The sequence below is a fragment of the Eschrichtius robustus genome, chromosome 1 (genome assembly GCF_028021215.1).
Source record: "Eschrichtius robustus isolate mEscRob2 chromosome 1, mEscRob2.pri, whole genome shotgun sequence".
Lineage (NCBI taxonomy): Eukaryota > Metazoa > Chordata > Mammalia > Artiodactyla > Eschrichtiidae > Eschrichtius > Eschrichtius robustus.
In genome coordinates this window covers 5,425,787-5,439,959 of record NC_090824.1, presented here as the reverse complement: position 1 = coordinate 5,439,959, position 14,173 = coordinate 5,425,787, and the positions used below count along the sequence as shown (strand labels likewise).

General features: G+C 45.4%; 1 protein-coding gene across 4 annotated transcripts in view; it reads left to right on the top strand.

The window, feature by feature from the left end:
* Nucleotides 1-2,221: 2,221 nt before the first annotated feature.
* The window catches only part of EML1 (EMAP like 1), a 145,360-nt gene continuing 133,408 nt past the window's right edge, over nt 2,222-14,173 (top strand). For 2 of the 4 annotated variants that reach the window (XM_068540703.1, XM_068540693.1), the window contains exon 1: nt 2,222-2,429. In XM_068540703.1, coding sequence (XP_068396804.1) covers nt 2,222-2,429 — 208 coding nt within the window. The remainder of the gene's footprint in view (nt 2,430-14,173) is intronic. The other 2 variants (XM_068540722.1, XM_068540712.1) reach the window with 1 other exon arrangement.

Below are 14,173 nucleotides of genomic sequence, written 5' to 3'. Positions count from 1 at the left end.
TGTGCACCTACATGTGCTCTCCTTTTTTTTTTTTTGGCCACGCCACGCGGCATTCAGGACCTTAGTGCCCCAATCAGGGATCGAACCCATGCCACCCGCAGTGGAAGTGCGGAGTCTTAACCACTGGACCACCAGGGAAGTCCCCACGTGCTCTCCTTTTGAGGTCCAGCAGCCCGGCTCCGGTCCCCACCGCTTCACCAAGATGCCCCATGTCACCTGGGAGCCCTCTGCCACCAGACCGAAGCCCTTTCCCCAGGCTCATCCTCTTTGACCTGTCCTCTAGAGAAACCTGTGAAAAGGCCCACCTCCTTGCAAATTTCTGGGCTCTTCGCTTAATGAGACAACCCGCTAGGCTGATCGTCCTGCCTCTTTGACAGCTCCTTCGGAATGTCCTTCTCCCTTCAGCCTCTCTCTTCCCTCTGACTGTCTGGGCCCTGAGTGTCTGGTTTCTGGAGCACTGCAGACACCCTGGGCTGCTCCAGCTCCAGGACACGGCCCCCGTGGTCCAATTCACACTCAGACTCATCTCTAACACTGCTCGTGCCAGCCTCCCTCCGCCTGCTGCCAGGTCTGGCTCAGGCTCCTCTGCCGGCTCTCGGGACCTCTCTTACCGTGCCCCTCTCTCTCTCTCTCTCTGCGCACTCTTATTTCCCACTATCTATATACAGGCTGTCTGCTCTTGTCCGGCCAGCCCTTGGCCTGTCAGCAGGCCCTGCTCCTTCTCTCCTCCACAATCACTAACGCTGTCCTTCAAACACCAGATCACAGTCAAACCCACAGCACCTGCAGCCCTTGAGCGAGCCCCCCACCTCCCCATGTACTTTTCCCATTAACAATCCCTCTTGTTTCCTCTGCTTGGTCTCCCTGACCGGGACCTGGATAAGGGCTTCAACCTCTCCCTTCTGCCCACAGCATCTAATGCCAGTCATGCTACCCCGTGTGCCAAACACACCAGGCACACCACCAGAGCCCCATCCCTGACAGCGTCTTCTGCTTTTGCACAGACAGGCCTCTATCCGCCTCTGAACCCCAGTGAGGCCCCCAGGTTTTCCTAATAGTAACTTTTTACTCGGTTCTCATTTCACCTACTTGTGTTCAACCTACCGGAATTAACACCTACAACTCGGACCCACTCAGAATTTTACATGTAAGTGAATTATAACTGTTGTGTAACCGGGAGCATAAACGCTATGCGGTCTGTTCTGGACAAAGCCAGAGGATCACCAAACTCACATTCTTCTCTCTTGCATCCTGACTTGTTATTTGCCAGCATCCTTACTTCAGGCCATGGGCACTGAAACTCAGACCATTAACCTGGCATGTGTACGCAGGGAATGGAAAAGTTACAAACCCGTGGATTTGTGCATTTATCTCCTACTATGATATTTTGTCCCAACCCTTCGTCTCTCTGAGATAGAGTAAATACAGATTTCCGTGGGTCCTGTAACAAGCTAACAAGTGTGTAATGTGACAAATCTGCACCCCAGGGGCTGATCAGAGGGGGAGAGAACAGAGCAGATGTTTTAGCTCCTTTAAAGGCCGCAGCCTTTCCAGCCTGACATTACCACGGCCTCTTTTTGAAGTGGGAAGCCGCATCTTTTATCGGCCCAAGAGCAAAGGTTCAAGCGGAGTTACAAGCCCTGCGCTAATTCTCACTCGAGGCAGGGCCGTGCTGCGGCGGAAGACATGCGGAAAGAGGGGCGCGCCTCGCAGGACGTGGTCAAAAGCAGAGTTGCTGCGACGTGGAAAGACAGCCGAAATGAGCTCGCGAGTTGTCCATGTTTGGTCCTGGAGCCGCCCGCGGGCGCGGGGATAGCGCCCCCGGGGAGCGTGGTCTGCGGCGTCCGCAAGAGGGGTTGCCCGGGCCGGGGCGACGCCCCCGCTCCCCGCGCGCCCGCTCCCGCGTTTCCGCCTCTCCTTTGTCCCCGCGCCCCCCGCGTCCCGCCCGCCTGGGGGGCGCCAGGGACCGCGCGGGGAGGCGGGGCCTGGCCGCGGCGCTCCCACCGCATCCCGACCCCGGTCGCGCGCCGCCCTGGGCTCCTGGGACCCTGCAGCCCCGCCCGCCCGCGGCCCCGCCCCGCCCCGCCCCGCCCCGTCCCGTCCCGTCCCGTCCCGTCCCCGCCCCCGCCCGGCCACGTCCCTCGCGGAGGCCGCCCCCTGGCGGGCAGAGCGGGCGCCGGGCTCGCGCTGCGGCGGCGGCGGCGGCGGGCCCGGGGTTGCCATGGTAACCGGCAGCGGCCGCCGCCACAGCAGGGCCGGCCCCAGCGCCAGCGCCGGCCGCGGCTCGGCGCGGCTCAGTGTGGGGGTGAGCTGCGGCGGCGCGGCCGGGCCGGGGAAGCGGGCGCTGCCCGGCGGCCTCAGCATGGAGGACGGCTTCTCGAGCTACAGCAGCCTGTACGACACGTCCTCGCTGCTCCAGTTCTGCAACGGTGAGGGGCGGCGGCCGGCTGGGCGGGGGCCGCGGCCGGGAGCGGGCCGAGGGGCGAGGCCGGGCGGCCGGGGAGGCCGTGCAAAGTTGCTGCGGAGGGGCGCGCGGTTCCCGCCGCCGCGGGCGCATTGTGCTGGGCCGCGGGCCCCGGGCCGCGCCTCGCTGCGCCCCCGCCCCGCCCGGCTCCCTTTCCGGCTTCGGCCAGTGCGCGCGGGGCGGCCGATACCCGGGAGACCGGCGCGAGCGCACCGGCCGGGCAGCGCGGGGGGAGGCCCGGCCGCCCCGGGGCTCCGGGGACGTGTTGCTTTCTGCTTCCAAACTCACATCTGTTTGGAAATGTCTGGATGAAGAACTCGGAAAACAAATCACTTAATAACGAAACACTCCTTTGAGGATGTGCGCAGTGTTTGTCGCGGATGGACCCTCAGGATCCATTCAGTTCTACTTTGATGAAATCATCACAGTTTCATGCAATCTAGAGCTTTTTAAATGGACAGGCAAAGTGAACCTGGCTTGAAAGTGTTTCGACTGTTTTGTTTACGGGGTGATAGGTTTATTTATTTATTTATTTTTACAGGAAGGAAATATTAATAGCTACCAATATGGCATCGTTAAAAAAAATATAAAATCCTACATGCTTGAAAGATTTTAATCTCACTAGCAGGGTTGAAAAAGATTTTCACAGCAGACTGCATAGTATATCAGAACATGATGTGTGATGATTCATGCACAAAAGTTAACCATACAGTTTTTTATATGTCGGATTTACTGCTTTATTAGAGGATCCCAGAAGTTTGTTAAAGAAAAAAAAATGTGTGTTTTATGGAATTTGCTTATAGTGCAGTCGGAATAATTTGGAATTCTAGATGCTTTGACAACTCGAGCAATTTATTTTGCAATTGTAATTGTGATTTAGGGGAATTTTTCTAGTTATTCAACACCTGTTTGCAAATTGGAGGTATTAGCCTTGGCAATAAAGATCACTGGGTTGATTCATCCTCTGTAAGGACATTTTAATCTCTGGTGAAATTTATCATCTTTTTCATGGAAGAGTATATATTCTGATAGTTTTGGCAGCTTATAATTGTCATATTAATCACATGTGAGCCTCCATTAACTTGTAACGCCCTCTTCAGTGGAAAGGAAGAGAGTTTTGGCTCTCTCTCCGCATTTAACAACATTTCAGAGTTTAAAGCAGACAGAATGTATTTGGTACTCTGCTGGCCACTGGAATCCTTTATACAATACATAGTTTAGAGTCATGGGAACGGTTTTACTCTCCACATATTGGAGCAGTTGTTTGGGGCTGGTCAGATTGTTTCTAAACAGCCGCTCAGTCATGAAGTTGACCTACACATCTATTCATGAATGTTTTGGTCTTCTGCCTTTTCTTGTTAATTTGCTAGGTTAGCGATATCGGTAAGGAATTTTACTGGTAACGGTGTCTAGAAGAAAGTAAAAACCAGCTCTTATATTGTATGGCTAACAGTTTAAAGAAAAATGACTTTATTATTTATTTATTTATTTTTTTTTATTGAAGCATAGTTGATTTATAAATACAATGTTGTGTTAAATTCTGCTCTACAGCAAAGTGACTCAGTTATACAGTATATACATTCTTTTTCATATTCCTTTCCATTACGGGTTATCTCAGGATACTTAATATAGTTCCGTGTGCTATACAGTAGGACCTTGTTATTTATCCCTTCTATATGTAATAGTTTGCATCTGCTGATCCCGAAGTCCTAATCCATCCTTCCCCCAACCACCCTTGAAAAAAATGACTTTAAAATAGCTAGAATCAAGCAATAAGATCAGTTCAAAATACAATCGAATCACAACTGTTGAATTGCTTTTCTTAAAAAGCTCAGCTCTGTGTTTATTTTTTGGTTACCTTATGAATAAAGTTTAAAGCAAGAGTAGCCTATCAGGCAGAAATGAGTGTTCACTGGTGATGTCTTAGGCAGCAGATGTTTTGATGTGAAATTATTCATTTTTAAGAGGCTTCCATTAAGTGAAAATATAAATGAATACAATCCAGTTAATGATTATGATGATTCAATTAAAGCAGTGGATCACAGAAACACCATTTCACCAAGAACTAAATTAAACATTTGGATGTTTTATTAGCTACATTGAAAAACATTTGTTTCTTTTTAAATTAGAGATTTACATGACAGTGGCAGGACTACAGCAGTGTAATAGATGAACTCATAAATTTTCATATGTGGGTACACGCCATGCTTTTGATAGTGACAGGAACTAAAAAGTCATAGTTGTATATTAGCTTCAGAAAATGCAACCCATACTTCTTATTTGTATGACTGTCACAGTTAATGTCCTCCTGGTGAGATAAAGATAGAAGTTAGTAATGAAAATGAGAAGGAAGGAAGAAAAAACGTTGTAATGAGTGAAATCTCTTTTATCCTTCTACTTTTTTTCCTTACTATCTCTCCTACTTAATTTGTAATGGATATTAAATGTGAATGTAGGCAGTATCTAGCCTCCTGAAAAGACTATCCATTCTCATCTTTTAGATACTGGCCTTCTCATTTAAGTAGAAAATGTGTGCCATGTTTTTTCTTCACACTGTTTAGAACTCTGTAAAGTGAGCTAGAAATCACAAACTTCTTTTATTGCCCTAAGAAAAACTACAGTAGTTGGAAAGTGGACTCAAGCTGGCATTTATAAGACAGTTTGTCGTTTGGGAAATACTGACCATCCTTTATTCCATTTTTTTTTCCAGAGCCTTCCCTTGACATAGGTAGAATTACCATCCTTTTTTACGTAGGAAGAAACTGACGCTCAAAGAGATTTTTCTGACTTTATAAGGCCACACAACTAGTAAAGCTTGGATACCAGTATGATTTCTTTGTTTTAATAACAGCTATAGAGACATATAATTCACATTCTATAAAAATTCACCCTTTTAAAGTGTACAATTAAGTGGCTTTTCCTATATTCACAGAATTGAGCAAGCATCAACATTATCTAATTTTAGAACATTTTCATCACCTCCCCAAAGAAACCCCAGGACCCACAAGGTTGTATTCCCTGTTGCCCTAGCCCCTGGCAACTACTAACCTACTTTCCGTTTCTATAGATTCTGCATGTTTAATATAAATGGAATCATATACTATTTGGCCTTTTGTGTCTGGCTTCTTTCACTTAGCATAATGTTTCAGGGTTCATCCATGTTGTAGCATGTGTCAGTACTTTATTCCTTTATATGGACAAGTAATATTCCACTGTATGGATAGATCACATTTTATTTATCCATTCACCAGTTGATAGGCGTTTAGGTTGTTCCTACTTTTTGACTATCATGAATAATACTACTTGGAACATTCATGTCCAAGTTTTTGTGTGAACATGTGTTTTCATTTCTCATTGGTCAATACCTAGGAGTGGAATTGCTGAGGCATATGGTAACTCTGGGTTTAACATTTTTGAGGAACCAATCTGAATTTTTTGAAATCTAAATGTCAAGCTCTTTTTATTATACCTTGCTGATATAAGAATAGGGAGTCAAGGAGCTGGATGAAAGAGGGAAGGAGGTGGGTGGGAAGAACATAGTGTTGCTGTTTCATTTCTGTGAGTCACTTTTGATTCTCTCATCAGTCACAGATCATCAAAACAAGTCAATGCACACTCTTGCTTAGTTGCCATAGGTTGTAAGAGTCTCAGCGTTCGAGGGGACCAAAAAGGTGATCTCATCTCATGGTTTACTTTCTTAAGCCTTTGAATGTTTCTTCAAAGTACAGCTCACCCAGGAATCCAAATGTTAAGCAGATAAACAGGGAGCAGCTCCAGCTAAAGTGGGGAGAGGGCAGCGCTCTCTGGTCCTCCTCGCCTGTCTTGCCCTCCACTGATTCAATCCACCCATCCCTCCAGGGCTTGAAATCTCTGTTCCATGGGGGGTTGCTCCAAAGGTTATCCAACCCACGTTCGAGCAGTTCCAAGGGACTGGAAACTCACTGTCCCTCCATGCAATCCATTCCTTCTTTGTATAATTCAGACTGTCAGTTCCTAAATGCAGTCAAAGTTTGGCCCCAGTTCTGTCCCTTGGGTCCAGAGAAAATAGGTTTAATCTGTTTTCCATGTGCTAGGTTGTCCCATGTTTGAAGACAGTCATGATAGCTCTTTCTCAAGTCTTCTTCCAGCTAAACATTACCATTAAAAAAGAAAAAAAATTCCTCACAAGACACAATTTTAGACCCTTAATCATCCTGGCTTTCCTGGTCTACGTTTGTTTTCTTTATTCTATACGCCTTTTTAAATTTGACACAGCTGGATGTTGTATTCCAAGCATGGTTTTTAAATAGAGCAGAGTAGAGCCGGATACTTCACCTCCCTTGTTCTACAGCCTATACTTCTGATAATGCAGCCCAAGATCCTATTAGCTCTTTTGCTTGTCACTTCACATTGTTACCTCTTACTGGTTTTCACCTAAAATTCTTGTCTGTTTTACATGTACTGTGGCTAAGCCCCTTTTTTTCTTTTTTTGAACATCTTTATTGGAGTATAGTTGCTTTACAATGGTGTGTTAGTTTCTGCTGTATAACAATGAATCAGCTATACGTATACATATATCCCCATAGCTCCTCCCTCTTGTGTCTCCTGCCCACCCTCCCTATCCCACCCCTCTAGGTGGTCACAAAACACCGAGCTGATCTCCCTGTGCTATGCGGCTGCTTCCCACTAGCTGTCTATTTTACATTTGGTAGTGTATATATGTCCATGCCACTCTCTCACTTCGTCCCAGCTTACCCTTCCCCCTCCCCGTGTCCTCAAGTCCATTCTCTACGTCTGCGTCTTTATTCCTGTCCTGCCCCTAGGTTCTTCAGAACCTTTTTTTTTTTTTTTTTTTTTTAGATTCCATATATATGTGGTAGCATACGGTATTTGTTTTTCTCTTTCTGAGTTACTTCACTCTGTATGACAGACTCTAGGTCCATCCACCTCACTACAAATAACTCAATTTCGTTTCTTTTTATGACTGAGTAATATTCCTTTGTGTATATGTGCCACATCTTCTTTATCCATGCATCTGTCGATGGACACAGGTTGCTTCCATGTCCTGGCTATTGTAGATAGAGCTGCAATGAACATTGTGGTACATGACTTTTTTTTTTTTTTAATTTTTTAAAAAATTTATTTATTTATTTATTTTTGGCTGTGTTGGGTCTTCGTTTCTGTGCGAGGGCTTTCTCTAGTTGCAGCAAGCGGGGGCCACTCTTCATCATGGTGCGCGGGCCTCTCGCTGTCGCGGCCTCTCTTGTTGCGGAGCACAGGCTCCAGACGCGCAGGCTCAGTAGTTGTGGCTCACGGGCCTAGTTGCTCCGCAACATGTGGGATCTTCCCAGACCAGGGCTCAAATCCGTGTCCCCTGCGTTGGCAGGCAGATTCTCAACCACTGCTCCACCAGGGAAGCCCCGTGACTTTTTAAAAATTAATTAATTAATTAATTAATGTTTGGCTGTGTTGGGTCTTCATTGCGGTACACGGGCTTCTCTTTGCTGTGGCTTCTCTTGTTGTGGAGCACGGACTCTAGGAGCGTGGGCTTCAGTAGTTGTGGCACATGGGCTCAGTAGTTTGGCTCTCAGGCTCTAGATCACAGGCTCAGTAGTCATGGTGCATGGGCTTAGTTGCTCCGCGGCCTGTGGGATCTTCCCAGACCAGGGATCGAACCCGTGTCCCCTGCATTGGCAGGTGGATTCTTAACCACTGCGCCACCAGGGAAGTCCCATGACTCTTTTTGAATTATGGTTTTCTTAGGGTATATGACAAGTAGTGGGATTGCTGGGTCGTATGGTAGTTCTCTTTTTAGTTTTTTAAGGAACCTCCATACTGTTCTCCATAGTGGCTGTATCAATTTACATTCCCACCAACAGTGCAAGAGGATTTCCTTTTCTCCACACCCTCTCCAGCATTTATTGTTTGTAGATTTTTTGATGATGGCCATTCTGACTGGTGTGAGGTGATACCTCATTGTAGTTTTGACTTGCATTTCTCTAATGATTAGTGATGTTGAGCATCCTTTCATGTATTTGTGGGCAATCTGTATATCTTCTTTGGAGAAATGTCTATTTAGGTCTTCTGCCCATTTTTGGATTGGGTTGATTGTATTTTTGATATTGAGCTGCATGAGCTGCTTGTAAATTTTGGAGATTAATCCTTTGTTGGTTGCTTCGTTTGCTAATATTTTCTCCCATTCTGAGGGTTGTCTTTTCGTCTTGTTTATGGTTTCCTTTGCTGTGCAAAAGCTTTTAAGTTTCATTAGGTCCCATTTGTTTACTTTTGTTTTTATTTCCATTTCTCTAGGAGGTGGGTCAAAAAGGATCTTGCTGTGATTTATGTCATAGCGTGTTCTGCCTATGTTTTCCTGTAAGAGTTTGATAGTGTCTGGCCTTACATTTAGGTCCTTATTACATTTTGAGTTTATTTTTGTATATGGTGTTAGGGAGTGTTGTAATTTCATTCTTTTACATGTAGCTGTCCAGTTTTCCCAGCACCACTTATTGAAGAGGCTGTCTTTTCTCCATTATATATTCTTGCCTCCTTTATCAAAAATACGGTGACCATATGTGCCTGGGTTTTTCTCTGGGCTTTCTATCCTGTTCCATTGCTCTGTATTTCTGTTTTTGTGCCAGTACCATACTGTCTTGATTACTGTGATTTTGTAGTATAGTCTGAAGTCAGCAAGCCTGATTCCTCCAGCTCTGTTTTTCTTTCTCAAGATTGCTTTGGCTATTGGGGGTCTTTTGTGGTTCCATACAAATTGTGCGATTTTTTGTTCTAGTTCTGTGAAAAATGCCAGTGGTAGTTTGATAGGGATTGCATTGAATCTGTAGATTGCTTTGGGTAGTATAGTCATTTTTGCAATGTTGATTCTTCCAGTCCAAGCACATGGTATATCTCTCCGTCTGTTTGTATCACCCTTAATTTCTTTCATCAGTGTTTTATAGTTTTCTGCATACAGGTCTTTTGTCTCCTTAGGTAGGTTTATTCCTAGGTGTTTATGTTTGGCTAGGTATTTTATCCTTTTTGTTGCAGTGGTAAATGGGAGTGTTTCCTTAATACCTCCTTCAGATTTTTCATCATTAGTGTATAGGAATGCAAGAGATTTCTGTGCATTAATTTCGTATCCTGCTGCTTTACCAAATTCATTGATTAGCTCTAGTAGTTTTCTGGTAGCATCTTTAGGATTCTCTATGTATAGTATCATGTCATCTGCAAACAGTGACAGCTTTTCTTCTTCTTTTCCAATTTGGATTCCTTTTATTGCTTTTTCTTCTCTGATTGCTGTGGCTAAAACTTCCAAAACTATGTTGAATAATAGTGGTGAGAGGGGACAACCTTGTCTTGTTCCTGATCTTAGTGGAAATGGTTTCATTTTTTCACCATTGAGGACGATGTTGGCTGTGGGTTTGTCATATATGACCTTTATTATGTTGAGGCTAAGCCCTTTTTTTTGCTTACTTTTACATTTTCTTTTTGAGGAGGAATTTCCTCCAGCCCAGCATGATTGTAATCTGTATCGTAATGCTGTAAATAATCCCAACACTTAAGTAAAATATTTCAGTGTTATAATAACATGGAAGTTAGTCATTGCCTTAAAGGTTATGATTCTGGCTGATAGCATTTTTTCCATCTTGCCTGGAAAGGTGTTGTGAGAGACCTTATCAGCTTCCTTCTAAAGCCTATGCATGGCGTATCTACCACTTCCTGGTGCAGCTGGGCTTCTTCCCCTGCAGGTGCTACCTGTTAATAACCATGGCCGGTCAAATCCACACTCACAACCTGCTGCTTCCAATGACATTCTGAAGTCAGTATAATAATCTTTTGAGCTACTGCCATTTATTTTTTTCTAGTTGTGAAATGAAAACTTGTTTTCATTTCTAAGCATTTATATTGGGGGAGTTAAGAATACTTTATTTAAAATCTTAGAAATAGTTTGGCATCTGTAATTCTGACCACTTTCTCTTTACTATGATTAGGATAGGATTTTCAAGTTGGCAAATAGTTGGGTTTGAAACAGCATCAAGGACCTCGTGTGAGGAAATCACTCTGAACTCAACAACGTGAAGTATTTTCAGACCTCTTACGTATTCTTATGTGGTGGCAGAGGACTGATTTACGCTTTCTCTGATAGCAAAATCTATAGAAAATGCTTTCACGGGAGAGTGCATAGCAAGCACCCATGCTAAGCGAGAACTTCTAATTGGTACACTTGGTATTCCGGCAGGGAATTTATTTTATAGCCAAACCACGAGCATTTATGACATTATGAACAGACCCAAGCATTTTGGTGGAGAATTCACAAAACTATGCTTAAAAGTAATCATTGGTCGGTTATTAATTTTTGAGATGATGTAAGCCTTTTCATATAGTCTTTTAAAAAAATTAACATTTTAGTTGAGTGGAGGATGGGTAAAAGAAAAATAACATCTTTGTTTCTACTGTTACAGTCTGTTCGAGCTAGAAAACTAGAAGCGTAAAAAACTTAATCATGGATAGCATTGAAAATTGAACATTAAAGCATTGCTTTTATTAGCAAAGCAGCTTCTCCAAGGACTTAAAATCAATGGTAATTTGTACTACTTACAAAAAGTCTTTCAGGAAAACTGTGGTTATTCATCTTAAAAATCCTAGCTTATTAATAGAGGATTTCTAGGATTTGTAAAGTGTTTTAAATGCCACCAGAAACATGGATAATAAAAAAGTGTGCTGTAAACCTTAAATGCTATATAATTATTATCAATATACCCTCCCCCCAAAGCTTCATGTTTTTCTCGCTAGATATTGGGCACGTACATTTAATATTCTGCTGAAAGCAGCATGTTTGTTTTAATATCATGTAGGACTGGGTCTGTCCTTATGTGCCAGCAGGAGCCAGCACACGTCCTCCTTGGTTTACTTTAAAGAAATAGCTCTTCAGAAGTTTATCTTTCTTTGAAGTATTTATTTTTCCATTAAGAGTTAGGTAGACATACTTCCAATTTTGTTTCCTCTCAAGCTGCATCTTTACTGGAAAATACTATTTGTGTGGAAAACCACATTTTTACAGAGTACTTAGTCGTGTCTTAAAATGCAATAGCACATTTTTTTCTGCCAGTTTTCTGGAAAAGATTTAAACTCTCTGACTTTAATAAACTACCCCCTCTGTGAAGGGGCACATTTGACCGTTACCCTTGGATGATGCAAGAGGGCAGGGACGCCAAGCCCAGAGCCTGCCCACAGTGGGGAGTTCCACAGGAGACCTTGGCTACCTGCAGAGGGGGAGAGAACAGGAGGTGCCAGCCCTCCGAGGGGTGGGGGCCAGATCGTTGTGCAGCACTGCGGTGTGGTCCAGGACTGGCTGTGTCCTTCATGCTGTGCCCTCTGGAGGGGAAGGCATTATTGTCCTGGACTGCAAATTATTCCCACAAAAAACCTTTCGAGGACAATGGGCAGCTCACATTAAAGATAATGAGGATAGAGACGGTTAGGCAAGCATTCATGGAGAGAGAGGCCTTTAAGTTCACTTGGCAAATGGAGCCAATTTCGAGTGAATCCCTACAGTGTGCACAGGACAATGAAAAATGTTTAAAACATGGTTTTCCTTAGAAACACTAGATTTCCCTAGTCATCGTCCTACACTCCTCTTTCTCCCGGCCTCCCATCTCCGTGGGCCTGGGAGGTTCTGCTCCCCAAGTATCTCATCATTTCTCCCTGCGCTTTAGCTCAGACCTTGGTCAGTTCTCATCTGGGGTTCGTTGTTAAGGACTGCAGCCCCACACTAGCCTTTCTGCCTCCAGTCTCAGCTCCTTTTCTTATTGAACAAGTGGTTGAGTATCGACCGTGCTCATCATTACATGGATCTGAGGGTTCCAGCAACACACCAGGTCCACGTGGTCCTTGCTTTCAGGAAGCCGGAGTTGCTCTTGGGGAACTGGACGCCCGTCATCATGTTCACAAGGAGTTGTTTAATGACCCCGGGAATAGATGGTGCTGAGAAGCGTAAGAGTGTGGCCAGGCATCGGACTGAGGAAGGCCTGTGTGAGCTCTTTCGGGGATGAGTGGAAACCACTCACTGACAGGGGTTGGGGAGAGGGCGGGGAAGAGCATTCCAGACCGGGTGGGAAGCCCGGAGGGGTTGGGGGGAAGGACCTTTTGGAAACTGAAAGAAAGTCTCCTGCGGTGAAAGAAAAAGGAGCAGAGCTTGAAATGAGGCTCGGTGTGTCCTGTGGGGCCTTTCGGCCACATTGAGGAGTTTGGTCTTATTTCCAAGGAGCAGAGAGAATGTGCTGGAGAATTTTGAGGCAGGAGAGTGACGTGGTCAGATATGCAGGGACTTTTGGAGGATGGCTCTCCCTGGAGCATGGAGGGGTGGCCGGAAGAGCAGGGGAGGGTGGAGGAGGGAGGCTGCTGTGTGAACCCAGGGAGAGGCGATGCTGATTTCCACCAGGGGGGGCACTTAGGGGCTGACCTCACCTGGACTTAAGTCATTACAAGCGGGAGGAGGAGGAATCAAGGATGCCGCCCCGGCTCCTGACTCACCCACCCAAGTGAGTGCCGTGGGCCGAGATAGAAGGACCTAGAAGGACCGGCATGTGGATGATGGTTCAGTTGGGGCTTGTGGGACATGCAAGCCGACGGGCTGAGTAGGCTGTAGGATGTGGGGACCGGAGCCTGGGAGACATCCGGACTGGAGATAAAAAGTTTGAGAGCCATCAGTATACAGATGGTGACAGAATCCACGTTGAAGGTGAGCTCACCTCAGGTGAAATTAGCTGTTTGGAATGCTCCTCCTGGAAGACAGGTCTGATCTGGAAAACCACCTCCTGTTGCAGAGTCTTCAGGGCCCCCTCCTTCCCCTTTGGCACCCAAAGCCCCCAGGGGGCAGCTGCCTGTCTCCGCCGAGTCCCAGCTCCCTCGCCTGCCACCACCCCTGCTCCCAAGTGTTGTGAGGTGTCCTTTCTTGGTGGCCACATAAACCTCTGTCATCATGATGATCCCAGAGGCCTGTCGTGGTGATTTATTTTCAGATCTCCCGTTAGACTGTCACCACCTTCCAGGCAGAGGCTCCCGGTGATCACATTTGTGTTTTTTTGCTCCTCAGCTGAGCCTGCACCTGGTGGGTTTCCTGATGGGTATTGTGTGTGTGTGTGTGAAATACACACACACTAGTCAAAATGCTTCCCGTGTAACATGTGCACTAAACTGAGGTTAAACAGGGGAAAGCACTCATGCCACTTTTCTGTATGCTTGAAATAATGTGCATATATATTTTATATTATGAATCACATATGTATATAAGTACACATGCATACATATTGGTACCCACGTCACAGGAATGTAGATACACATGCACACACGTGTGACATTTAACTCTCTTCCTCATCAAAGAACCAGTAGACTTAGGCATTGCAGGCAAGGAAACATTACGGGTAAAACCCAGAAACATACGGATGTGGGACAGTGCGGAGACTGGCCAGATGGAGTCAGACTCCTGTGCACAAACAGTACAGAAAGCCCCAGCTGGACACGGGTCCACTTGAATCAATAAGTAGAAACATTTGCAAAAAGCCTGGGGTGGTTTAACAGACTTAACACAAATTATATTCAGCCAAAGGAACTGACACAAGGAAGTAGTTCTTGGCAAAACCGGCATTTTTAGCAGTAAAAAAAAGTTTGGACTGTTCAATTAACCCCCCAAAGTTATTTTGTGTAGCAAGAATTTTACCATTTCTAGAAAAATAT